The sequence below is a fragment of the Phaethon aethereus genome (genome assembly GCF_964289735.1).
Source record: "Phaethon aethereus genome assembly, chromosome: 15".
Classification (NCBI taxonomy): domain Eukaryota; kingdom Metazoa; phylum Chordata; class Aves; order Phaethontiformes; family Phaethontidae; genus Phaethon; species Phaethon aethereus.
In genome coordinates, this window is record NC_138591.1 from 4250184 (window position 1) to 4277753 (window position 27570).

Below are 27570 nucleotides of genomic sequence, written 5' to 3' on the forward strand. Positions count from 1 at the left end.
TGCTTTGGGTAAGAAACACTTTTTTGATAGCTGCAGCCTGTGCCTGATGGTTTTGGACATGACTTGTGTCACTGCATCTTCTTCCCAGCGTCCCTCGGCTCCCTGCAGCGCTGGGGAGGCACGCTGCATCTACCAAAGCTGCGGGGCCAAACAGCCTTAGCAGGGCTTGAAAAACCATCCCCAAATTGCAGTTTTGAGGCTTCTTTGTCACCTCAGCAGCAAACAGAAACCCAGGCCCAGCTCATATTAGGCTGGTGGGTGCTTTAGGTACGAGAGGGAATGGAAACATCATCGGGGGCTGCAAAAGAGGAATCGGTGAGTTGCCGTCACATCTATTTGCCTGATTAGTTTTCAGTACTTTGCTTCATTGTGGTGGTGGTGATGATGATTATCATTATTATTATTTTTTACTCATTATTATTTTGAACAGGTGTCTGAATCACTTCTGTGGTGTGGGAGGAAATCCAGTGCATTTCTGAACTGGAGTTCAGGTGTAAACTCTTCCATCATGCTGCACTTCTCGGTGATTTTGGCTTTTTGAAATCTTGTGCAGCGCTCTTTCTCACCAGGATGTTTCAGGAGGTTGCTGGTATGGGCCATCGGCTTTGGTTTTATCACTAGCTTATTTGAGCACAGCAAATGAGCTGCAGGTGACTCGCTGTCATGTTGGTGAATTTGGAAGGAGGAGGTTAGCGGTTCAGAGGGCCGTTTTCAGCTTATCTGCCATAAATACTATAGTTACGAGTCTGGCTGCTGTGGTTCTCGTGCTGTGCAGCTCGGTTCAGGGGCTGCAAAGAGGTCCTCTTACTGTCCCCACAGAGAGCAGCAGGTAAGATGTAACTCTGTACCAAATAACAATAATAAATCATCTGAACTTCTGAGGTTTCAGGGAGGCCAGGAATCATTGCTTTCATTTGCTTTCATTTTTCTGTATCCTTGCTAGTTCCCCAATATTTTTTTATTTATTTTTTGGTTTATTATAGCCAGTTTAAAACTGGGAGCACCTTGCTTTGGGGTTTTCCCCTTGTTTGGGTTTATTTCTCTGGCAAAGCAAGCTGTACTTGCCCGGTTTCTGAGGGTGTTTTTGTACCGAGACAAAAGCTGTTTGCTGGCATAGCTGCTCTGCTCAGACAGTTCACCTTTTCTCATCCCTTGCTGGTGTTATAACCTGGAGTGTAAACCTCTGCTGTAGGTAGAGAGTACGGTTAAAAAAGCTCTAAATTGGAACAAGGTGTGTTAATGCTGCTAAATTGCAATACGGTAATTTTGATGGTAGCGACTCATTAAAAGTGGTTGTAGGTGTGTTGCATAAACCTGGGTCTCCACGCAACTGTTGATGGAGGAGAGGACATCTATAACAGAGTTCCTTCTGTGATCCTTTCATAGTACAATAAAATCTGGGAGACAGCAGGGGGAGAGAGAACCACAAGAAAAACAAGACAGATCTGGAGGAGGCTTTCTCCAGTTCCTGCCACCAAGAGCCCTGGGCAGGGATCGGTGTCTGGGGTGGGGTGACCGGGGGGGATTTGCTTATCATGTGGTCGTGTAAGAGAAGTTTCAAAATTGACTTCAGTAATTGTTCTTCCTCGCAGTCTTACAATGCATCGTTAGCAGATACCTCTGCAAATAAGATACCTTGCTTTTGTTACACCTTAACCTTCTTGATATTCTTGGGTGCAGCCCCTTGAGTAACCTTCCAGAGTTATCCTTTAAAAATCAGATTGCTTGTCTTGAAATCTAAATCCATTCCTCTCCTAAGGTCTCTATTGTTCCATAGTTGCTGCCGCTGTTGTCTAAGCCTGCTAGATTTCATCAGTTAAAGTTCCAGCTATTGGAAGCAGCATCCTTTTTTTGTGTGAGATTGTGCGTGGGATTAAATGGATAACCTCTTAGGTCTCCTGCTGAATGGGGTAAGGCAATCGGCATTGAGGGGAAAGGCAAGAGGGTCAGCTGCTGAGTGCTTTGAACTAGTCTGCTAGTATTTAATTATTTACCTTGGCTGGGAAGGCATATAGCTATTACCTGCAATCAGTCCAAAAGATCTAAAAACTGTGGTTAACAACTACAGATATGATTCCAGTAGCATGTCCTGAATTTCTCTTAAACTTTCTGCCCTGGGAAGGAGCAGTGTGACCTCAGCTATGCTGATTTAGACAACATCTTCAGTGTGAAGTCATAGACTATATTTAACCTGGCTTTATAAAGTGACCAAGCGGTGGTTTCCTCTGCCTGCACTTCAGGCTGGCTCAGGTTGGTGGGTGACCACCTCTGGGTAGGTCACACAGCCACCCTGGCCGTGCCCAAATTTCCCGGTGTGCTGAGTTGGAGAGATGCTGTGTGCGATATCAGTCTGCTCAGGGCAGGAGACTTGCCTCTGAAAACTGGTATTTTTTGGGGGGGAAGCTTATCCTTTTGAGAAACGCTTGTTTCTCAGCTTAGGGGAAGGGATCCTGGTGCGATGAATGTGTGATGCAAATACACCAGTGCTCATTAACGCAGCCGACCTGCTGCCTGCAACTTTTGATATATTCCTCACGCCTCTGGAGATTGAGAGGAAGTAGCTTTGAAACAAAAATACTTATTTCAAAACAACCCAAATAATGAAAAAAAAACCAAAAACTTTCAAGTTCTGTACGAGTTCAAATTAAATCATGATCCTTTTGGTGAAAGAGCCGTTTCTCTTGCTCCAATTGCACTGTGGTACCTGAGATCAGCGAACAATTTCTTGTGCTAGTGTCGTTTCCACCTCTGACCAGCCGTAGGGTGATATCGATGCTGAGCAGCAGTTCTTGTGTGAAGCTGCAGATATTTTTGCTCTTTAGGTCTCTAACCGCTGCACCCAAACCATCAGTTGATGTGGCCTTTTAAACTCAAGCTCTGGGCAGGGGAAGAGCTTACTTTGGTTTGGTATATGTGTGTCAGGAACTTATGAATTACAGGTATGAGATAGTCCTACTCACTTAGGCCAGTGTGGGGTGGGAGTTACCATGTGTTTCTGGTTCTCAGATTCTAACACAGATGACCCAAACCTCTGGGGAAACCAGCCTGCCGGCACGTTTCTGGAAGGAAAAGAGCATCTCCGGTCTCTTAAAGATGGGGAGGGAGTACAATATGCTCAGTTTAACCGAACATGCAAAACGAGAGGCATTGGTTGGGGTCGTTGGTTTTTGTAATGGGGTTTAATGTATGGCCATAAAAGCTTTAACCAACCCTCCTGGTGGGTGTGGATATAAATGTGTATTTTCCTTATCCACCTTCTAAATCTCCATCACTCGCAGGTTAGATGTCCCCCGGGGCACAGCCTTGCTCGGGGACCCAGCACAGCTCCCGGGGGGAGCAGCAAACCCACCCAGCACTGATGTCTTCCCAGCTCCTCGCCCGTCCTGTGCGTTTGGGGTTGGTACCCGTTGCCTGCGGTGATGCCGGTGGCTCCAGGACCGGAGAGCTGCCGCAGCCGGTCGTGCCGGAAGGACCGTTCTCTGTACTGTGCGGTTGGGGTCCCACCTCCCTGTGCTGGGTGTTGGTACAGCTCTAAAGAGGGGGTGTCTCACCAAAATGGATTGGCTTGGACTGGATTATAGCCTCTTTATCCCAGCTTAATGTATAGGAAATCCCAGAAACACCCCTGAAGGAGTTTGCTCATGAGAGCTTATCCATGCTTAAAGGTTGCATTCATTTAGCTACTTCTGCATCCATTTTTAGTTAAGGTCAGTGCAGCTTTATGGACAGTGGAGACTTTGTGGGGAGGAAGGCTGTGTGGTTCTTTGTTTTCCCATTAATTCGTCTGGTTGGGAGTTGCAGCCCTTTAATTAAACGAGCGCAGTATAGACTGACCCTGAGGTGCTATTCTAAGACTATTGCATTCACATCTGCTTTTGGGTAAAACTTGGCCTGTTTGAGGTTAGCCTGCACTATTGTGTGTCTAAAAGCAGGAAGAAGCAGAGAATCAATCACCAGGGCTCCGTCCCAGCGAGCATCGAAGGGATACACGGTATGTTTTACCTTCCTCTTGCTCCTCGCGGGGAGCGCAGCCGCCAACGTCCCCATGTGCGCAGTCGGCAGAGAGCGCTGGAGCGTGCAGCTCGCCCTTCCTGGGGGACGCAGGGAGCCGCACGGCGCAGCGGCGAAAGGATTTAATTAACCAGCATATGGGGAGCTAAGGCGAGTGCTGGACTCCGCTCAGAGCCACCACTGCGAGCTGGAGGGCGGTGATGACAGCCTAGTCCGTTGCCTGTTGTTGTTTAAGCTGAGCTTTCCCCCTTCTCCCTTTTGCTCAATCAGTAAATGGCTTCGTGTAAACTCCTACAGAAGAAGCGGGCATGCAGGAATGCCGTGGGCAGTCGGTCGGTGATCTGTGGGTATCATCTGATGTTTTTGTCCATGTGGCATTCGTCTGGGTTGAAACCAGGAAAGCTGGTGCATCTACGTTGCCGACAGTGCGTACGTCAGCCTGACTGTAGCCAAAAGGACATGGAGACTGGCATGGAGAAGTTGATTATTTGGGGTTTTCCCCACCCTGATGTGTGGGCTGGACTTCGGAGAGTTATTTTTAGTAGATGGCGGAGGTGGAAAAAAGTTTAGGCTGTGTTTTAAAACTGTAGCATGCATTGCAAATACCAGTAGAAGTGCTGAGGAAGCTGGTAGGTTCCTGTAAAACACTCCCTTCTACCTCCATCAGGTGGTGGGACAATTAACAAGGCCGTTTAAGGATTGTGATGCCTGTGCTAAGAGCAAACTGGCCGCCCTTAGCCAGGCTGGCCCTGAGCACAGAAAGCTGCGTATCCGCACTGCTGACCCTGGGAACAAAGGATCCTCCTGAACCCAAACATGTTTGTGTTAATCCCGGCTGCATCCTGGCGGCCAGCAAGAGGAAACGGAGCCACTACCTCTAACAGATGTACAGTGAGGAGATTACAGTGTGCGATTAAACACCCTCTCCATCACATCCTCCTCTCCGCTGTCCCAGCCCGGCGCATTAATGGACTGTCCCAGGCTGCCTGCCAAGCTCGGGCAGATGTAACAGGCAGCACAGACTTAATCTCCTGCATCCGTGCCTGGTTTGGAGCCGTTTGCTAATGCCAAGACTTCTGCAAACACGCTGCCCCTCGCACTGACAGCGTGAGCTGCGTCAGCTGTACCTGCCTGCGAGGAGGAGTGGGCTGGGGAAAGGCAGGAGAAACACATGGAATTCACACCACCCAGAAATGACAGCTGAAAAGCTGTTAACCAAAACGTGCTTTCCCATATCAGCTGCTCCTGCGTGAGTAGGTCAGGGTTTGCTAATGGACAAGGTGCCGAAGAAGTTGGGCAGGGTTTTTATTTTGGTGGACTGACTTGCTTTTTGGCTGCTGCACTTGGAGTAGAAGATTTTGGGGCTGGGAAGGACTCGTTCCCTCTTTGTGTGGGTTTAGGCGCTGCCTTATATTGTGGCAGCCAGTCTTGGTGCCAAGTGCTGCTCTTACAATAGAAATAATCTAGGCTGGTTGCAAAAAATCAGCCATCCTACTGTCTGTTTAGGTTAATTAACATGGTAATGGAAGAGTATGTTTCTTTATCAAACAAAAAGCTGTTTCTAAAATAAAAGAATTCCCTGTGGAAATTGTAGAGATCAGAATTGTCATCACACGAGATGTGCAAAACCCAGCCAAGCGAGTTGAATTTGAATAAGAGTAAAAAAATTTTTAAACATCTTTTTTTTTTTTTTTCTCGGGCTAGGGCTGTGACCTCAGTTATGGCGCTGGAGCAGTTGCCGTTGAACCGTGGGCTTTCTCCCTGCTTTTGTGCAAAGGGGTCCAACATGGGCTCCTGTAACTGCTGACGATATGCCATTGTCTCGGGTAGAACACAGGGAGAAGTCGCATCGAGTTCTACTAATGGCACGTGTATTGTCCATCTTGCCTTTGTTCCGGAGAGGACGTGGCTTGGTCAGAAGCAGCACCAGGTGACACTCGGCATTCGGAAGCCGTGGGGACATCTTCTTCATGGGGCACATTGGACCAGGCAGGCGGAGCTGCCCGTGGGTTTGCAGCCCCCCGTGGCCAACACGTCTTGGGAGGGATCCCAGAAATGGGCACAACTGCGACGGCTCTCGCCATGCAGCGGTCACAGCAGCGTGGAGAACCGGATACCTCCTATCTCATGCCACCTCAGTGTGTTTGGGAATCTGCATTGCCATGCCTCTTCCCTTTCTCCTCGCCTGCACAGGAATCCCTTTTCCTGGGTGTAGGAGACAACTGTTTGGCAAATACCTTCAGCTGAAGGGAGAGCATCGTTTTTAAGTAGCTGCAGCGTGCGGAGCCAGGATGGTGGCAGTAAGAAAAGGAAAAGGGAATGACTTGGTACGAAAGTGTAAGTGGCACCATCTGCTTCAGAAGGGCATCGTTTCTAATTCGGCAGTTGAAGGAGGCTCCTGGAGTTAAGTAATTGGGAATAGTAGGCTCCTGGCTGGCAAGTGTGCCAACCCTTCTGGCAAAAAGCTGTTAAATCTTTGTTGCTGGCATGTGAAAGTGGTTCTGTGTGGCAGGACTCCAAAGACTGTGTTTAACCCTTGATATATGTTAAAAAAAAAAAAAAAAACAACACACAAAAAAAAACCCTACAGCACTTTTGATCTTGGAATGGCATGTGGCGGGGTGTTGAGAATGAAAGGGGAAGGTGGGTCCTCATCGAGGTATGTGTATGGCTCCAAGTCTGATCTTCCCGTGCCGATAACAGCCAGACCTGGCCTGCCCACAAATGTGCACAAAATGGTGCCTGTTTTAGCGGCTGTAGCAGGAAAACACAGGGTATGACGGGTTCATAAGGATCAATAGAACCAAGGCATTTACAGCCCCTTAAAACTAGTGCCTGCCAAAGGGTGGCTTTGCAAGGTGAGGGATGACAAAATCCTCTGCTGAGCTTTTGAGATGGTTGCACGCTTGGCTCTCCTCTCAGTACAGCCTCTACCCTGCAGCCTGCAAACGCGTCCGGCTTACCAGCCAGGACGAGGAGCCTTTAATTCTCCAGATGAAAGCACAAGCTGTTACGCATCTCCCAGCAAGCACAAATACAAACAAGTCACCATTTTGCACCCACTCTGAGGGGTGGTTTCCTTGGAAGCTTTGGTCTTCATCCTGTTTGTCTGATTTGCGATCAAAAGAGCGTTGCTGCCTACGTGTGTCTTTAAGTAGTTACTTCTATCGTATCTCGTATAAACCTCCAACTTCCTCGTTAAGATAAAATGAAGGTAATGCAGTCAGAAAAGATCTGTCTCTGCAGTCGTTGTCTTTTGCTAATAGTGCAACCAGAGCTGGGCAAAGCTCTTTTGGGACCTTCTTTGGTCTGGAGGGGAAGAGGATGCTTCACAACCGTTGGTTTTCTTGCCTGGGGGGAAAGTTGGATTTAAAAGCCTGAGACCCGGCTATCCTGAAGATGAAACAGTTGGATTGTGAAACGTGTACTTTTTCCAAGTTTGATTTGGATGTTTTTTAATCTCCCTCAAATTAAAGGAAAATCTCTTGTTTGACCCAAAACAAAATTATGTTTTCTTTGGCTAGCCAACCAAAAAAATCAACTCTATCCTCAGTGTTAGTCCAAGTTCCCTTGCCAATAGTGCCTCCACAGCTTTCCTGCTCCATGCAGCTTTACCAGTCCCGGATTAGAGCCTCTTTGCTAAAGAGTTTACAAGAACAGGAGAGTTCAGTCACTTGCTCTAAGTTTAGTTCAGCTATTCTGGTTAAATTCATAAATATTTGTTCATATTCCACTGATGCACTATGGATGTTTGTCCACATCCTGCCTTTTTAATCTGTTTACTCATATAAACTGCTTTTAACTTTATTTTGTGAGGTTTTACAAAGCATAGTATGGATTTGCTTGTATGCATGGTGGAGCAGAGTTTTTGATGCAGCTGCAAGGCTTCCATCGCCTGCTGAACTGGAAGCCCTTTGTGAAGAATGAATCCTTCATGAAGGTGAAGGATTTTGGTCAGGAAACAGATGAACTTGATATCCTTTAGCACCCTGTTTTCATCTCTGTAGTCTCCTTAGGGCAGTAACCACTGAACCTGGTAGCTGTTTTCTGAGTTTTGGGTAAATTAGGATTTACGGACTCATTTCGTACTGGGGTTATTGTACCTTGGAAACCCCTTGGCTCCCGCTACTGACAGGCTCGTTCTTGGTGGAGGACAGACCTGCAGACCTCTATACCATACTGCCAACCCCATCCTCAGTTGGTGGGGGAAAAGATGGGAATATTTCCAATTCCTAATGCTGTTAGTGGCATGCTGGATCTTCTCTTTCTTTAACACTTGTTATCCTCCTCAGGAAACATGTCGGAAGTGCCAGGGGTTGTGGAAGGAGCATATGAACCTCACCTGCGAGCAGCTGGCTGAGAAGGATGACATCAAATACAGGACATCCATGTAAGTAAACTCCACAACCAGGCAAAAACAGGGGCTGGATGAACTCGTAATAGCCATAGGCCAGGCAATACACTCTGGTGTGGTGGGGGTGAGAAACCCCTCTCATCTTGTGACTAGCAGAGACCCTAAAGTTTTGCTGGGTGTCACTACCTTCCATCAGGGAGGTCCTAGGGAAGTCGAAGCTGAGGGGTCAGAAGGCACCCAGGATGGGATTTCTTTCTGTGAAAGATACTTGGCAGCAGATCCAGCTGGTAATTCAAGAATGTGAGAGAGTTGTCACCAGACCAGCCTGTTCCTCTGGCTAGCCCAGTGTCTCGCAGGCTGGCACCTGGTCCTTCTCAAAGGTGAGAAACCCCCATTAGTGGTGTTGGGGCGGGGGGAGAAAGGAGGTGTTGCACAGAGGCAAAGTAGTGCATCGAGTCAGTAAGTCGTTAGTACCCTTTGAAAATCTAGTCTGGTGATGACATGCGGTTTGCTCAGCTACTGCGCTCTGGCTTTGTGGGAGGGGATGTGTTTTCTTACAGAAGCTTGTCTCTGTTTCTAACAGGTTTGTAGGAATAATTACAGAATGGAGTCACATTTTTAAATACTTAGGTGTAAATCTTGACTATTTTCCTAAAATCTTTTGAAGTTTGATCTCTTATTGCTACAGTACATGACAAAATCATCTGCCTTTAGGAAATGAGGGAAGGGTTCATCCATGGAGCTGCATGTCTGGTGCAGTAAAATGGGACTTGCCCATGTTGCCCAATCCTTTCCCCTCTGATTTAGTCTGTCTGGCATGAGGAGAAGCTGGAAAGCTCCACCACTGGGAGGCTGAATGACTGTTGCTTGCTCATTCCACAGTCCTTAATTCAGAACAAAATCTTTGCAGATTTGATATGACTTTTTTCTCTGCTACTTCTTTCCCTGTAGGAAAGAGAGGCGAGAGGGAGGAGGAGTGCATTGTCATGTCCCTAATAAGGAAAAAAAAATCCGTTTCAAAACCTTTAGCAGGAACGTGGCTGTGGATAGATGAGTCTTACTGCCTGATACAATAAAAGCTTCCTTTTGAAGCCCTGCGTAAGGAAAGGGAAGCACAGCTGGAGTTCAGGCCAAACTTCCTGCCTTGCTCAAAGTTTAAAAAAAAAAAAAAAAAATCTGCATCAGCAGCATCCTGTTGAGCAGTGGAGGGAAGCAGCAGCTGCAGCTCTGAGGAAAGTCGGTCTTGAGTTCTATTTTTGTCTCTATTCTTAGTGTATCTCCAAAAGCCTAGGTGCAGGTCATGCCAGGTATAACTGCGTGGGAGCTTTGGGTAGCTGCAAGGCAGCTGAAATTCCCACCTCGCCGTTCCCGTTCCCTGCTCCTCCGGTTGTGCTGACGGAGTGGTTTGTGGGGCTGTGCTGTAGCCTGGTTTGCTGCTGTGATCCTCTTCAAAAATGCCTCCCTGTCATCTCCCAAACATATGTTGACTTTGCAGGTCTACTAAAGTAGTTGGGTGGAGATGCCTGGCTAAGGAAGATTATTCCCTGCTGTCAGGTCAGCACAGCCAGAGAACTGTGCTTCCCTCAATGAAAACACAGTCTCTTTACTCTTCTGTCATCAGATTTCACTTCTAGGTTGCGAATTAAATTGTAACGTGATCTCCAGCGGTCAGAAAATTGGCCCTTAGGATGACAACTTAGGAATATAAGTCTTTTAATTAAATGACTGAGGCTTTCCTCCATTTCTGTGCCAAAGTAGTGCTGCCGCGAGCGGAGCCTTTGCACTGGAGCGCGTGTTGCTGCCAGGGTGTCTCTTGAGGACAGGGACTGTGCTTTGTCCTGGATTCTCATTTCTGCTCCGTTAGAGTAAAAACCCCTCCCTCGAACCTAAAGCAGCAACCTCTGGAAAAATGTATGTAGGGAATCTTAAGAGAAGGAAGGAAAGCCCAGTCTCTGTGGGGAAAGATGTGATTATTTTTCAGTTACTGATTTAAATTTAACAGAAACCAAATAAATCTGGAGCGTAGCAGCCAGGGTTGGGGGGGGGGAAAAAAAATATATATATATATATATAGTCGTGGCAACTTTGTAGCCAGAGCAACAGGCAAACATAAAACTAGCTAGCAGATGACAGCCAAGGGTTTGCTTTTCCTGAACTTTATCTCCTGGGCTGTATTTCTCCGCAGCCAAGTCAAGCATCCACGTGCCCTTTGGCCCTTCGACTTACGGCTTAAATTCCTCCCAAGCCAGAGCCTGGCGCTGCGGAGTTTTGGCTCACATGGAAACCAGGATCGGGTCTGCAGCATGCAGCCAGTGATTGACTTTCTTTCACTTAATTTGTTCTTGGACTGTCATGGGTCGGCTCCAAGTGGAGCTGAGCCCAGACCTCCTTGGAACAGTGGTGGACCATGGGGATGGCGTAGGAGGAAAGAGGAGGGGGAGAGGTGCACTGGGAAAGGGTGGTTAAAGCATCGCTGGGATAGCGCAATAGTAATTTAACCGTAGGCTGGTGACTGCAAACATCCTTTCTCTAATTCTTTTCTCTCCTCTTGCGTTGCAGAGAAGAGAAAATGACAGCCGCACGAATTAGAAAATGCCACAAGTGTGGGACTGGCCTAATTAAATCAGAGGGTTGCAACCGCATGTCCTGCCGTTGCGGTGCTCAGATGTGCTACCTGTGCCGGGCCGCCATTAACGGGTACGACCACTTCTGCCAACACCCCCGGTCACCCGGGGCTCCCTGCCAGGACTGTGCAAAGTGCTCGCTCTGGACAGATCCCACAGTAAGTAACGAAGGACTCTTGTGAATGATTCTCACCCTGATTTCAGTTACTGTTCAACGCCAACGCGTTGGAACACGTGCCTTCCACCAGAGGAAAACGGCTGCTTTTAGACAGCGCAACTTCTCTTCCTCTCCCAAGGCAGCTAAAAAACACAGTGGAAACCTACATCAGCGCAGAGTCACATCTGACCGCGACTTGGCAGGAACTGGTGTTGCTTTAGGGAAAAACAGCTCCTGTTAGACGAGGGCTTTGCTTGGAAGCGCTCTGAGTGCCGTTCTGGGGAGCGGGGCTCGTGGAAGGAGCTGGTGGGGAGCGTGCGCTCGCACCAGGCATGGTAGCAGGCATCAGGATTACTGGGACTCGTTCCTAATTTTGCAGCTGAGATGCTGTTTGATACAGCTTTGCATCTGGAGGCAAGGGGAGTCGCGTCTTTTTGGTGCCCAGATCATCTGACTGCTGGCTCTGCGAGTCCCTTCACGGAGATGGAGCCGCTGAGAAAGCTGCCTGCAAGCCGGCAGTCCGGAGTCAACGGGGTCTGTTCTCACGGCTGTTGTCAACAGCTGCCAAGGGAGAACTGAAGCATGGACTGAGCTGTAAGGGAAGCTGTAGTAACTTAATACAGCTTGTAGCTGTGACAAGCATGGGAAAACCTAGTGCAGCATCTCTGTAAATAGAGGTCTTCAATACCAGAAATCCGGAAGGAGTGTAGGTAGGAGCAGGAGTTGGATTTCTTGATTTCAGCAAAGCAGTAGAGCAAACGTCAATGTGGATCTGCCTTCCCAGGGCTTGTCTGAGCTTTGTTTGTCCCAACACTCCTTTGTCTCGGGCTGCTGCAGCTTGCCAGACAGCTACCAGCCCCTCTTTCTCCCGGGCATGCGCACAATCCTGCGCTTGCACAGAGCCAAGGAAAAGCCACTCTAAATCCCTCCCTCCTACCTGCGGGCTCTCGGGGATCTCTCAGCGGTGTCCCAACTGGGGTCAACTTCCTAGTCCTCTGCTTGCCTGCCTTTATTGCCCGCATTAGCCTATCAATGCGAGGTGTTAAACTAAACAGACACCTCCTCCTAGGCACCCCTGTAGCGTTTCCGACACCTGGTTATGTGCTCCCTGGATTCCTGTCTCATTTCTCCTCGTTTTCCACCAGGATGTGATTCAGGGTTCAGCAGCGCTGGCGTCCTTTGTTCCTGTCAGGCTGCTGATTGTGCTGGGTGATGGCATTTGTTCAGAGCTAGAGAAAACATGAGGCCTCTCAAAAAGCTCGTACTGTACTTCAAAATAAATAAATAAATAAGCAGCACAAAGAGGACACTGTCACCAGGCCCTTTCCAGCTCTCTAATTAACCAATGTTGTGGCAAAGAAAAATTTCCCACCGTCAAAGAGCTGGCACTGCCTGCTTTTTTTTTTGATGATTGAGCACTGGTGGGCTGGGGAGGTGAAGTTGGGTGACTGTCCTCGCTGTGGTGCAAAGAATAATGTGAAACTCAACTGTTGACTTCTAAGACTGAAAAGAAGGATACCTGTGTGTGTTTTCCCCCTTCGTAAGGGGCTTAGTGACACTAACTCCCTCCCACCTGGGTGATCTGCACTCTCATATGGGACATGTAGGCAGGAGTTAACATGGTAGGTGTGAAAAGGGGGAATGAATTTTTATCTTCACGTGAGATATGAAAGAGCAAAAGGCCATTGTATCAGTAGCGTCTTGTGCTTTGTCAGGGACGATGTCCACCCAAGGGTTTACCCCATCCTGGCTCTGCTGGCTGCTGCATTGGCATCTTCGTGTGCTTTCCTCAACTCCTCTGTTTCCCCTCTTGGCTCAATTTCTTCTGTTCTGCTGAAGTCAGTAGACAGCTGATGCTGTGCATATAGGAAGAGAGTGTCTGTTGTGGGCTTGCAGATGTTTGCAGCACGCTCTGCGTGCGAGTACAGCGAAGACAAGACTGGGTCATCTCATCACCTGTGGAATTCACAGCCCACGGTTTAGGAGCTGCTGCTCCTCTCCCTGGATTAGGCTCTGCTGTGAAATGGGGAGGGTGGCACCAAAGCCTGGCTTCCAGAGGGTGACAGGATGTTTTTATTCTGACTTCTGATGCATTCGTGTACACCCTTAACTTAGAACCATCTTCACAGCAGACCAGTGGCAAGGTCACAGTACCATGGTCTTGTCCATTTGCATTTCACAGATGTAGACTTCGGCTTTCTGTCAGGCCTGCATAATTTCACACCTTGTGAAGGATCTGTTTTGGGCCCCCATTATTTACAGCAAAATTCAGGTTTCTTTAAAATCGGGAACCTTTGTTCTTTTCCACGTTTCATGTTTTCTGAGTCTGAAATGGTTCTTGAAAGTATAAGTAAACCTGTTCATTAGCTTGAGTTAAAAACAAATTAAAGACAGTCCTCTAGGAACAGCAGCATCTGTTAGCCTTTGTCTCAAACGATCTTGAGAGAGTAAAGCAGACGCTTCAAAAGTTCCCATAATAAAAGGTTAAAATCTTGTCCCTACGCTGTAATCAGACTTGAGTCTAATTTAAAAGTATTGGTGGAATATTTGCTGGCTCAGAGACAAGCTGCAGTCGGGCTGTGGTCAGCAGCTTCCAGGGTAGCAGGCAGTCATCGCTTAATCACTGCATTTCTTCTAGAGCTAATCGGTGCCCTGCACCCCTGTAGGATATGAACGCGGGCCAGGAGCTCTTGTCAGTAAGCTGCTTGGCCAAAAGTCCTCGTGTGCCTGTCCTGCAGCCCATGCTAGCGTTGGCTCAGCTGGCCGAGACGTTGCTGGCTGCAGGAGGGGCTGATGCAATATTGCCGGAGACAAAGCTCGGGATGGAGCAGAGAGAGTTGGCTCTGCAAACAGCAGGCTCTGGGACGCGGGGGCTGTGTTTTCCCTGGTTTCTAAATATCTGGAGCAAACCTGAGGCTGATGTGTGCGTTTTAGCTGGTTTGTACAAATCCTGTGATGCGACTTGACTAAGGCATTCTGATTGTTTTGGTAAACCAGGTTCTGCTCTTGTATGTAGTATTTTTAATTTAATACTCATTTTTGGACTATCAGTGGTATTGCATAGCAGCTTTTTTGGCTTTAAAGTTTAAGATGTTTTCAGTAAACTCTTAAAACACTCCCAAAAGCCCATCATTAAAGTTCAAAGCAGAAGACTAATCATTATAAGGTGTTTGCAATTATGCCTCCTTCTAGCGTTATAAACAGATGATGTTGAGCGAAGGCTGTGTAAAACTTCAAATGCATCAAGGAAATGGATGAAGTACACAGCACGGCCTCTAAGATTTGGAAGCGGGGGAAGCACCCCTGAATTTAGGGTATTGTTGGATTTTTTCATCGTGCTGTAAAACGCCGTAATCATCAGCATACAGTTAAATCTGCGGTAAACGCAGAAAGCCATCGACACGGAATGCCTGTTGCTAAAATAACTCTGCATTTCTTAAACGCTGGCGTGTGCTTCATCCCCCTCCTGGCCCCCTTTTTCCTGCAGCACTGCGGATGCCCTGTTCCAGTTACAACACAGCCTGCTTTTATCCCCTGCTTCCTGCTGCATGGAGGAACACGCCGGAGACAGCCGATGCCTGTTCTTGCTCAGGCTCTCTGCAGCTGATCTGGGAATGATTTGAAACAAAACCCCTTAGTCCTTTGGAAGCCTCCATCGTGAAAAATCATTTCAAGTTTATTAGTAACGGCTGCGGCCACACGTATGTGGAAAAAGAAAGCAGTAACAAGCCAGAAGGGGGGAGGCAGTGGTGGTGAAGGCACTTCTTAAAGACAAGGGAGGGGTTGTGCAGCCCAGAAATAGTTACCAGGTCTCCTGTTCTCCCTGTTTTTCAGGGGGTGGGCAGCCGTTTTCCCATGACACTTAATAATCAAAGACAACAAGAAATGCAGTAGATAAAACCAGAGCTTTCGAAAGCTTTGTTGATGGCACTTTTGTTCTGGGCAGAGGAGTTTTCATTTGGGGGGAGGCTGTCTCTGTGTGACTGGCGGAGCGTTTATCTCCTTTGCTGCTGTATTTTCTTGTTCCCGACGGGCTGTTTGTTTCTCCGGCAGCTCTTTCTGTCTGCGTGCAGGGCTCTGTGTGGATGCCGGACGCGGCTCCTCTGTCCCAGCATTGTTGAGCCGGGCCTCCCTGCCATGAAAAGGTGCCTTGCTTAGCAACCCAGCCCAGCTGTTTTTTTTTTTTTAACCCATCCACGGACCGAGCCATCCGTTCCTCTGTGATTGGCTCCGTGCTCACCGCATTCCCTGGATTCAATGGGAGAGGGTTGAAAGGAAAAGCCTTCTTCATCCCGAGATCCTTTTGCAGGTGGGGGATTGCAAGGGCAGGCTCTCAGACTGGCCAAGGATCAACATTTGGGTTTTGGTTTGTTGGGGTTTTTGGCTACGGCGCTGGGGTTGGCTCTTGGAAGGAGCATCGTCCTGTCGGGTTTGGGGCAAAGCTTGGTCCTGTTTTGCCACTTAAAGTCAGCTGCTATTGATAACCACGTTTGCTTTGTGCAATGTTTGCGGGTAAGAAGGGTGAATACATCTCATAGATCCTTTGCATTTTTCTCTTGGCCACCTCCCTTCTCCCGTGATGCAACGGAGCGTGGGGAAGGGCCACGCTATAGCATCGCCCTGCATTTTCTGTCCCAGGAGGGAGAGCCAAGTTACATCCTTGCTCCAAAAACACGCGGGCTGGGCAGTGCTGAGCCCCCCAGGCTTTGGCGTGTTGCTTTTTTCTTTTTTTCCTTTTTTTTTTTTGCTGTAGGCAAGGCAGCTGACAGGAAGATGACTGTTAACTTGACAAGATAAATCCCTTCAATCCACACAGCCTGTGAACAGCCTATTAAAATTATAATCTAATCCTTTATTAAGGGACTTGAACCCGCTCAGGAATACAGACAGAAGAGGCTTTTGAAATTGTGCTGCAGCCTCCACCCTATGTGACATTAAATGGTTTCTTCCCACAACAGTCAGCCATAAGTGCACTAATGAAAACTTAATTTTTGGTGTGGATTTTTTTTTTTAACCCCTCGATGAATCTGTCATCTCTCTCCAATTAACTGTGGAATCAAAAAACCCAGCTTTTGCTTCTCAAAGAATTAGCGGTGTTTTATAAAAATCATTGTTGGACATGGTGAATATTTGGAGGACTGAGACTTAGTTTTTAATTCTGACCTGTTCCAGTGCAATATGTGATAGGCAGAACTTGTGGCATCAGCTTTCCTTCATGAATATCCTAAAATTATCTTGCTGTGTACGAATCATCATTTTTTTTGTTCCAGCTGGAATGTGGATCTTTCCTAAATCCTGTAGGTGTTGAACTGTGCTGTGTATTCATCACTTGCTGAATTTAATGTCAGCTTCTTAAGTAGAAAGGTGCATAGTGTGTAGCATATTTTTGTTCTGTCTCTATTAATGGATACCAGTTTTTCAGAAATACTGATGCAAAAAATTTCTAAGCCAGAGGCTTGGTGCGTGGAATTAATACTTCTTAACCTTCCAGTGTGGGAATACACTTTTAAATCAGCAGAGAAGCAGCAAAGCTGGTAACTTCTGTTCGTGGAGATGTGATTTGTTATGCCTCTGCTGTGATTTGCAGTCGCAGAACTAGTTGGGAACTCGTCACCCCGATCCGGGTCTGTTCTTGGCAGGGTTTCTGCATCCAAGGTGTGCTGCAAGGCGCGCCCGCTCTCGAAGACCAAGAGGGATGGGGTTGAGTAGGGATCTTTGGCCGTTGCGTTTGTGGTGATGTGTTTTATGTCGTCCTTGGAGATAGACGTCATTCTGGAGACCCGGCAGATGGGGTTTGCTGTCTGCCGCAGCGCTGGGAGCTGCAGTAATTGAAGCCAGCATCACCTTGGGTGTGCGTGCAGCTGGCTCGCCACCCCGGGGGCAGATGGCTTTGTGGATCCATCATTAGTCCGGAGGTCAGCTGCAGTTTAAATTGGAGGGGGTTGAGTAGCCCTCGCTGCAGGACGATCTTATAAAGTTGTGTTGTTGATGTGTCCGATTCCCCAGGCTTCTGCAGGGCTGACTGGTATCAACGGCGGGGTTTGCAGGAGCTGCGGCCCGACGGGCGGTGGTGGCCCTGGAAGGCACTGTTTCAGAGGGTTAGTCACAGACTTAGACTACAGTAAAAGCTTTTTTTAAGCTAGAAGGGACTTCTCCATGTTTCTAGGCTTTAAGGCGAGGTTGTGAGTGAACGAGATAGGGTGATCTTCTTCAGTTGAGCTTAAAATATGTTTCTTACTTGTCATATAACTAAAAAAAAACAACCCTTCAGGAGTATCTTTTCCAGTAAGCGGCAATAAGATGAGAGAAGTGGCTGTCCCCATCTTCCAACAGCATTGCAAAAAATACTCTGGGAAGAAAAAAATAAAAAACCCAAACATGTAAATCTTGAAGCTTTGAGGCAGTCCCTTGTGAGTGCTGCTTGGGCAGCAAAGGAGCAGAGGGTGTTTGGTTGCCTGTTGTGGAGCATGCCCAGTTGTTTTCCAGCCAGGGAACGTCGCAATCTGATACTTGAGGGGTAATTAGAAGTTCTGTATAGGCTCAGAAGAGCCATTCTTTAGGAGTTTTTATGGAGATAGATAGGCTGTAATTAACAGCCTATGGAAGCAGCCCGCTTGGAGGAGGAAAAAAAAAAAATGTCCTGGCAAGTCTTAATTTTAACCATTGACTCACAGAATAATAAAAGGAGGGGAAGTACTGAGCTTGATGGCTTTCGACAGATTAAGATAACTTCAGTCTCCCAGGGAAACCTTATCTGGTGGCGGGAGGAGGGGACATCTTAGCAAGCTTCCCAGGCGTTGCTGTTAGACATGTGCAAGACCACGCGATTGGAACTGGGAAGCTGGCTAGGCTTAAAATAATTTCAATGCAGCTGCACACATGAAGCATATTTTGAATTTAGTCCCAGAGCACTCTTCAAAATAGAGGATATTTTCCCCATTAAGAGTGGTCAGGAAGAAATTTATGCGTTTTGGCAGTACTGGCATTAGGATGAATAAAACAAAGCAGACCCTTGCACATTGTGGGGTACGTGGGGTAGCTCCCGCTCCACCGCTAGCGCTTGCGGATGAACTGCCAAAGCAAACCAAATGCTCCTGTGATTGCAGGTAGACCCAGAGTGGCTGATGCCTGATGCAGGTGGTGTGTGTCATCCAGCAGCTCCTGTTCTTGGCCTTCTTCCCTAATAACTAACATCAAGAGTACAAAAACTGTCCAGGAGGCTTAGCTCTTCTCATTTGTTTTCTGAAAGTGCCAGGTAGTGTTTCATCCCAACGGACATGAAGCAGCAGTGGAGGCAACCCTGCAGGGACCGGCAGGACCTCTGTTGCCATCGCTGCACATATGGCCAGCAGAAGCATCTGCTGCCTGGCGCTGAAGGGGAGTTGTCTCTCTAGTTGTTTGGTGGGATTTTTGTTACCCTGATAGCTGTTGTATGCTGTGGTGCAGTGAAGAAACTAATTTTTCACAGCCGTTCTTGGGAGTGGACAGCTGATGCTGAAGCATGAATTGGGGTGATTCTCTGGTTTCAGGGCCTCATGTAAAGCCTGAGAGCTGCCTGGACCCTGTGTGCCGTCAGTGCCTGTGACAGTCCCTCCAGGCAAGCCTCTCCTAGCTCAGGAGTTGCACAGCCTTCTTGCAGGACTCTGTCATGCTCCCTTTATCTCATAAAAGATGGTGTAAATGCCAGCTCTGTAGATACCTGCAGCCACCTGAGGCTTCACTGCATTGTTTGGTCTCACTGCTGCTACTTTGGGTTGAGAAAACCAAAGAGGATGAGAGGCAGAAGGATGCTTTCAATTTCTGACTTGTCCTTGCGTTCTCATTGAGTAGCGGGTCCGAATATTCTTGCTATAACCTCTAGATAGACATTTAAAGAAACACATTGCGATTTATGCCCTCCTCAGAGTTACAGATAAGATCTGAATGGCCTCATCACAGCACCGTTTAGCTACTAGAGCCAGGATTTAAGTTGTGTTAATTCCAGCTGTTGGGCCAAAAACTCTAGAAGTGCCAGCATAACGTAAATATTTAATAGACTATTGCCATTTAAAAGATTAACAGCTCTTCAGATGGGCAGAGCTGGGCTGCAGTTCTCTGGTTTCCATCAAGTCCATGAATTTTAGCACTGATCTCCCTGGAAAGCTGATCTAAGCTTCTTAGTCATACTCCGTGGAGTAGGCTTGGCTCTGTGCAAGTTGCTTGTGCTGCAGTGCCTCGTCACAGCCTCGCTGTTGATTAACCTAGGTCAACCCCAAACGAGGACAATTCAGACAAATTTACCTTTTTATTCCCGTGCAAATGCACTGAAAAGAAAAGCAGCATTGAGAGAACAGAACGTTGCTGCAGCAGGAATTGGCCCACTGACTCTTAATACTCCTGTGATTTCTAGGAAGACGATGAGAAGATAATCCAGGAGATTCAGAAAGAGGCTGAAGAGGAGCAAAGGAAGAAAAATGGAGGTAAGTCACAGTCTTTACCTGTGCTTTGAGATCACACTGAGGACAACAGCAGAGCACAGGGTTCCCAGCTACTGTCAAGTCTCTGGATCTTCATTGGATTTTTCCCATGGCCTGGCTGTTTGCAGGTTTCTCTGCGCATTGCTGTGCTGCACCAAGCATCACCCAAATCTTGCTCCAGAGAGGACTGCAAGCCATCACCCTGTTCCTCCTGGGAACCGGTCTAGCTTTAGCTTTAAAGTGCTGTTGCCTGCAGACTTTAGCTGGGACCGTGGGGAGGCACAAGGCTTGCGTCCAGCTCTCGCTTGGCGCTGGGTGTTGTGCATGCACAGACCTGTCTCCTCTCCACTTGGCAAAGTAGCTGAAGGGCAGCGTAACCTCTGTGCTCTGTGGTGGGGGGCACAGGGGGCTGCCCCACATCACTGCAAGAGGAGGTGTTCTCCCTTTGTGGTGTGGTACTGGTGAAAGGAGCCAGGCTGGAAAGCTACTGCTGTGCTCCATGGTGCTGGAGCATGGAGGGGCGAGCAGTGATGCTGTGGAGAGCGTGCTCAGGGGACACGCTGGGGATAGAAGATGCCTGTTGCAAATGTAAAACCACAGACCAAGCTGGGTGAGTTTTCGTTTGTGGGATGACTGGTTCTTTCTCTCCTCCCTCCGCAGAAAACAGCTTCAAGCGGATCGGCCCACCTGCGGAAAAGCCCATGGAGAAAATCCAGAGAATTGAAGTCATCCCCAGACCTGTTCCTCAGAACCTCCATCAACCCCGAATGCCCCCTTACCCCTTCGTGCACCCTCCCTTCCCGCTCCCTCCTGTCCGTCCCATGTACAATAACATCCCCCTCAACATCGGCCCTATCCCTGCCCCCTACGTCCCCCCGTTACCCAACATGAGGGTGAACTACGATTTTCCCCAGATCAACGTTCAGCTGGAGCACAACTTGCCTATGCACTTTGGCCCTCAGCCTCGGCACCGGTTCTAACCTGGTTCAAACAGCACTTGGCGCAGGGTCACTGCAGGGCAAAGCCACGCCAGTAATGTCACCCCCCTTCCTGCTCCAGCCCTTCTCGGTTTAGCCAGCTGCAGGGGGACCCGCTCTGACTCGCGCGGACCTGCGCTGCACCCCGCTCTAGAGCTTCTCTGAACCTTTGCAATCAAACATTTCAACCTGTTCTGCGACAGGGCTTGGTGCTGCATTTCCAGCGGGTCTCTCCCTGTGTTGGGCATCCAGTTACTTTGACTTGACAAAGCCGGTTGAGGCAGCTGTTGGGAGGGAAAGTGAGACTTTGTGGAGCGCAGGGATGCAGCCCTTCCTCGGGGGCTTTCCAAAAATCCTACCTTCCTGCTAGCCAGAGCAGCTGCCACACAGCCAAATGATTCCTGGGGGAAGGGAGGAGAGATTTGGCATCTGAGCAAGACCTTCAGAAGCAAGACAACAGGAGTTGGCTGCCCTAGCCTTCTGCCTGCAGAGAGGCGCGAGGCTGGGGTTCCCGTGTTCTCCGGCGTCCCTGCAACCTGCTAGCACCTCCCAGCAGAAATAAGTCATTCAAAACCAAGTCATTCTAGAGTTTTTAGCATTTCTGGCTCTGCAAATGGAGTGAGGGGATGCAGCAGCCGTCTTGTTGCTGAGATCTCAGTAGGAAGCCCAGAGCCATGTTCTGTCTTGGACTTTACCAAGTAGCAGAAGACTCAGGCATCCTAATATTTGAACTCAGCTTGCCCCCTTTGAAGGGCTCAGGTCTTTTTTCCCCCAGAGGTCAGTGCCTCTCAGCTTCCAAAACGCGGCCTTTGCTTTGCTGTTCTCATCCGGCATCCCAAATCTTCCCCTGCTTCTGGCAGCCGTCCTCAAACAGCCGGTAGAAGCATGCGGAGCCTAAGCTGTGCCCTTTGTTGCCAAAACTACTTGGGCAAATAAGCGGTTAGATGTGTAGACAGTGGTGTGCGACATGTGCTGTGCCAGAAGAATTGGGAGCTACCCCTTTATTGTGCGTGCGGGCAGCGGTGAGCCGGGACCACCCTCAGCTGAGCCCCTGCGACCGAAGGGGCAGCTGTAGCCTTGCGCACTTAGGAATTTCTGGAGATTTTCGGCTCGATTGGCTTTGGAGAAGCGTGTTAAAAGGCAAACGTGAGTATTGCTGAGCTTAGGAAGTGAGGGTTTAGGAAAAGCAAAACTTCCTTGTGAGCAGCAGAGGGTGTAGTTGCTGGGGTGCCGGAGGAGCGTTGGCACAACGCCCTTTCCCCACAGCCCTTGGCTGTGCTGTCTGGTACAAGCCCCCTTTAGAAAAGAAAATGGTTGGAGCGGGGAAAAAACCCTCCTCCCAGAGACGCTGGGCGAGCTTTTAGTAGCCCGGTTGTGCTGTCGTTCCCCAAGTGGTTTGGTCTGGGCCGCATCCTGCTCCGTCCTGCTGGCAACCCGCCGGGTGCGTTATTTGCCCCAGAATTTGAGTATCTAGGTGTCTTTTTGATTTTTATTTGTTTTTCAGGTAAAACTCCCTGCCTCTGCCTCACAGCTTCTGCCAAACCCTTGCTCGCAGCTCGCCGTTACCGCTCTCGGCACAGCATCTCCTCGGGCGTGCAGCGAGGGATGGGCGCGGGGCTCTCGGTGGGATGTTCCCGGAGAGAGGGAACCTCCACCATGGCCCAGGACAGCATCTGGGGATCGTTGTCCCCAGGAGGGGCTCCCAGAAGGGACTGCCACTTTTTTTTGGAGCTGAATCAGCAATTTCTCCGCTCTTGGGCGTTGCCTGTGAGTTGAATGTACCCTGCGGAGTGCTCGGTTCCAGCTCCTCGGTGCCGTGGTCTCTCTAGCATTAAGAACCATGTTCCCTTGCTGCTATTATTTGCCTTTTTTTTTTTTCTTTTAATTTAATTCTGGAAGTAATCTGGGAGCTGCAGGAGCTTATCCTGTGCTGCTCGGCTGGGTTTTAGCCAGGTTTAAATTCTACCTTGCACGGAGTGATTCCTGCAGTAGCCAGGAGTGGGGTGTCCCGATGGATTTGGGAAGGTGACGAGAAGATGGATCCAAGTCAGAATAAGTGGCTTCCCCGGACAGAAAGGGAATCCTGGGGTTTTAATAGCCAAGATCTTGGGGGCTATTAAAAAAGCCCAGGCTTTCTAAAGCATGTGCCTTTCTCCGGAGGGGTGGTCACGGTTGTCCCCCGGCACCTGCCCGTGCAAAGGGGAGGCAGGCTGTGGAGGTGGGCCGGGCAGCCGGGGCACAGGCGGCGAAGGAAACGCGGTGTGTCGCAGCGCTACGTGGCTGGGAGCGCTGGCGCAAAGCGAGGGTCTAGTCCCGTCCTCTGGTGTGTGGCTAGAGATGGACGGGCGGCAAGAGCTGAGCCTTGGCCCCGGGGAAGAGCAGAGGTGGAGCAAGAGGGATGGAGAAGTGTCGGGCAGAGGTGGCAAGGAGAGGTTGGTCGCCGTGGTCTGTCCTCGCCGTTAGGATGTGAGGGACTTCTGCTGCCGTGGCACAGCGGTCATGGTGCCGGAGCAGCCGGTAGATGTAGGGAGAGAGAGGACCGTGGTCCCCGTGTCCCCTGCCAAGCCACGAGCTTATACATGTCTGAGAGAAATCGGTGCTTGGTCCGGGACGCGGAGGTGAACCGTGCCCAGCAGCCCCGAGCGCTGGGCTTAGCCCTTCGCCCAGCCCTGCGGCGACGCTGGGCTCCCGGTGCTGCTTCTCTCCCCGAGGAAACACCCATTTAACCACAAATTACTCCGCAGCCAAAGCGTGCGGCTGCTCCTCCCCTCTAACCTGAGAGACCTCGAGTTGTGGTTTCTGATAGCACTTGGAGCTGTGTTGATTTATTAAAAAAAAGAAGCGGGGGGGGAACGTTAACTGTACAACCACCAGAGCCATCCGTCATCTGGTCTCTAACTCCTGCACCCCGTTTTCCCTCCTGCCCCGCAGTCCCTGAAACCTTTTTCCTTTCAAAGGTGACAGGGAGGCTGCTGTGCCCAGGCTGATCCCGTAACAGGTACTTCTTATGGTTAATTGCAGTGTCCTATTTTACTTGCCTTAAAGGTGGAGAGAGAAACTTAGTATTTGCACTTAGCAAAACGTTATATTAAAAGAAAGAAACCCTGTAAAGATGTGCATGTTCTGCAACTTTGTATAACGATAGCTGAAAAGAAATAGGTGGTTTATTAAAAAAAAAAAAACACAACCTCAAAAAATATTTTTCTTTACCTTCTGGTAGTAAACTGTTCTAATAGTCTGTGTGTAAAAAGTTCCTGTATTATACTGTAATTTGAATTTTTGTAAATAAATTTGTGCACTCTGGCTTTTACCTCTGTGCTTTCGTTACAGCTGAAACACTGTCCTTCCATCCCGACTGCGCCGGCTCGACGCTGGGGCTAATGACAGGCAGCAGCAGGCAGCAGGGCCGAGCAGGCAGGGCTGCTTTGCCAGATCTCAGCCTGCGTGGTTGAAAACTCTGCAAGTTGCAAGGCAAAACCCATTTGACCCTCCTGGAAAAGCTTAATACGTTCCACATGCTCCTGAGGAAAAACTGGATGGGATAGAAAATGGTTTCCAGTCGCTCCTTTAAATGGAAACCAGGATGCGTGCGTCGCGGGGGGGACCTTCCCCCCTTGCTGGAGCGATGGTAAATACAGAATCCGGCCTTAAAAGCAAAAGGAAAGCGGGAAGAACATCCTTCCTTCGGCCCTTGCTGCCGTGCTTAAACCCACGTTTGAAGGTGAGGGTCCCTCCTGGCACTGCCCTCCTGCCCCCCCCGGGATGTGCGTCTGGGGGCAGCTGGGCAGCCCCCCCGTCCCAAACCTTGCTTTTACCAAACCAGCTTTAGATTTTAAGGGCCAGGCAGGAGCCCGTCGGTGAGCCGCAGGGGCCGAGCCGGGCTGGCCGCTTCGGGCACGGCTGATGGCGTGGGCAGCGGCCTCTCCGTAAGGATGTGCTGCACCCCGTCTTCGTAGCCGAAACTGAGGTTGGCCCCAGTATCAAACCCGAGTGGGGCGGCTGAGTTGTAGGGCTGGTTTTGGCTGTCTCAGGAGGGTGGGGGGCACAGCCCGGACACCCCCACTCCTCCCGACGGATGCTGTCGCCTGGGCTGGGCTGCCGGGGATGGGCTTCCCACCTCCGTCCCATCCTTGGGGGTTTTCGTCTTCCCCTCCTCCGGATCACCGAGGAGGAGGGGACTTACCGCTGACCCCTGCCATGCCATGTACCCAAAACCAGCGTCCCACCCCTCTGCCTTGAGACTGAATATTGGGAAAAATTTCTTTACGGAGAGTGGTCAAGCATTGGCACAGGCTGCCCAGCGCGGTGGTGGAGTCACCATCACTGCGGGCGTTCAGAAAACGTGTGGACGTGGCTTAGGGTTTAGTGGCCATGGGGGTGTTGGGTTGACAGTTGGACTTGATGGTCTTAAAGGTCTTTCCCAGCCTTTAATGATTCTGTGATTCCCTCCCGGCAGGTGCCTCCCCCTCAGGGCCATCATATGGGGGGGGATATCTGAGCGGGGGGAGAAGGGGGGCTTGGCTTTGCCCCCGGCTGGCGCATCGCCCGCCCATCTTCCAGGGTGCCCACGGGCTCGGTGGCTTAGGGCTCCTCTCAGCATCTCAAGAGGTGGCCCAGCCTCCAGCCAGCTTTGGTTTTAAGCCTGCTCGGTGGGGACGAGCCCGTCGGTCACCGTTCCCTTCCCACCGCATCATCGGAGACCTCTAGAGCTGGCGGGAGCCTTGGGAAGCTCTTCGGCCCCCGCACCCCAAAAACGTCCCATTAAACGCCGCTGCAGCCCCAGCCACAGTCACCCCGACAGACCACACGCCACCGCTCGCATCCGAATGCAGGTTTTATTTTTTATTCACCTTTCTCCAGTTGAAGCTATTTTTTTTAAGTTATACAAATGGCACTTACAAAAAAATAATAATAAAAAAAATCAAAACCAAAAAACGAACAAACCCAAAACTTAAAATTTTCGGAGTGAGATGTTTTTCAGAGTCACAACACCCGATAAGAGGAGACAGGAGAGATGTTGACCTAGTGTCACACGGAAGAAGCCGGAGCGGGAGTTACACGGGTCGAACTGCGACGGGGGACAGGGAGGAGGTGACGCGGGGAGGGGGGTGAAGGCCAGCGAGAAGTGTGTGCCAAGTCACAGGGTCACTCAGGGCTTCATCAAGACACTCGGTCCTTCGAGCGGCAGCGCGGCCCCCGGGCGGGCGCAGGCAGCCCCTGGGTGCGAGCGCGGAGCCGAGGTAGAGTCCCAGCCGGGATCCCCCGTGCCGGCGAGGGACCCCGGCCCGGCGCGGCCGCCCTGGCAAGGGATGGGTCGCTCGCTCGCTCTCCCAGCCGAGAGTTTAGCACCAAGCTCCTTCGGAGCGTTACCCCTCCGCGTGGCTTTAAGGCGGGCGAGCCCTTGCCTTGCGGCCGGCAATAGGGACCGGCCCCGTTTTGGCACCCTTGGCGTGGGCTGGGGGACCAGCGCTCCCTCCCCGCCGGGGGCTCGCGGGGGGAAAAGGCTCCTCGGTGTGTTTGCAGGGAGCAAATACTGGCCCCGGGAAGGCCCCAAAGGATAAAGTGCCTTTCAACACCCTAACGAACACATCAGCATCACCCATTACGAACAGCGTTATACTCTAATGCAGACCTAGTACAGACAACAGCTGGTAACACAGTGCCATGGAGAGCGTATATAAATAGAGACTAACAAAAATACTGTTTTGGTCTTTTTTTTCTTTTTTTTTTCTTTTTTTTTTTTTTTTTCCGGTAGGGTTGCGATGGCACCAGAGAGCCGAGCCCAGGTGCCCCGGGGGCGGCGGGACCAGGAGCCGCCCTCCTCGGGGGAGCCGACGGGAACGGGCGCTTCCTAATTCAGCATTAGTTGTTCAGCGATTTGCTTCACTGTTCCAGTATTTTATGAGAGAGAGAGAAAAAAAAAAAAAAGGTACTGAGCAAGTATCACTGTGCAAAGTTTGCTAAGGAACTCTTCTATTCTGTAAACCAAAATCTGCAGTTTATGCTTCCAGCCACTGCCCAGGAGGGGTTGCATCGGCCAGCCGGGCTCCCGCGGGGACCAAAGCCCACCGGCGCTGGGGGTGGGCTGGATGCAGCCTCCCCGCCGGCACAGGCTCGCTCTGTGTCCCCCCGCTCCATCCCCCCCCGGCACAGCACCAGGACCAGCCTCAGGGCAAGCGCCTGCCGGGCTGGACCCACCATCGGGTCTGCGATGACTCCTCCAGAGCCAGAAGCTCAAGGAGGGGCAGAGGGACAGAAGCAGCACGGGGGCTCCACGAGATGAAAGGCTGAGGCTTTCCAGACGGGATCACCCTAAAAAAATCACTTCCAGGTGCATGGCGGGGGGGTCGGCTTGCTGGCCCTGCCGCGGGGACGCGTGCCGGCACACGCCAGCCCCGTCCCCAGGGACGCCGCGATATATGAGGCCACCTCTTACGGCTCAGCTGGGAATTAATCCTGCCCCGAAAGCCGGGAGCAGAGAGAAGCCGCCGGGGGAGCCGGGGGGAGCCGGCTGAGCCCAGCACCGTCGCTCTGCTCCCGCTGGAGCGGGGCGGGATGGGACGGCTGCGCCGGGGGACGCTGGCAGCACAGGCCGAGGCGGCGCCAGCGCTGATACGGCAGAACCGAGCGCGGAGGTGATCTTATTCCCTTTTTTCAATCGAGGAGAGGAAAATAAACTACCTAAGGTGATGCTCGGGGCCGGGGTGGGGGGTACGGCAGTTTCCAAGCCCAGCAAACCTGGAGGGAGGCGGAGGGCGGGGGGTAAAGACAGACCCCTCTACGAAGCTATTAGGCAGGCTGCCCCATCACTGTTCCAGTTCTTACGAGATTTAGGGAGACCCACCTCCCACGTAACGCACCAACTCTACGGCGGGAGGGAAGGGCAAGCCAGTCTGAAAATCCTTTTACAGAGAGGAGAAACAAAACCCAAAAGAAAAAAGGAAGGAGGAGGGGAAAGAAAAGTTGGCAAGGGGAGGAACGCTAAAGTGCA

The 27570-nt window shown here is 50.3% G+C and overlaps 1 protein-coding gene across 1 annotated transcript in view; it reads left to right on the forward strand.

Annotated features, from left to right (window-relative positions):
* RNF216 (ring finger protein 216) overlaps positions 1-20582 on the forward strand; it is a gene marked incomplete at both ends in the record, with an annotated part of 62876 nt that extends 42294 nt beyond the window's left edge. The window contains 4 exons of the mRNA XM_082006552.1: positions 8304-8401; positions 10925-11147; positions 19536-19605; positions 20263-20582. Coding sequence (XP_081862678.1) covers positions 8304-8401; positions 10925-11147; positions 19536-19605; positions 20263-20582 — 711 coding nt within the window. The remainder of the gene's footprint in view (positions 1-8303; positions 8402-10924; positions 11148-19535; positions 19606-20262) is intronic.
* Between the last annotated feature and the right edge of the window lie 6988 nt (positions 20583-27570).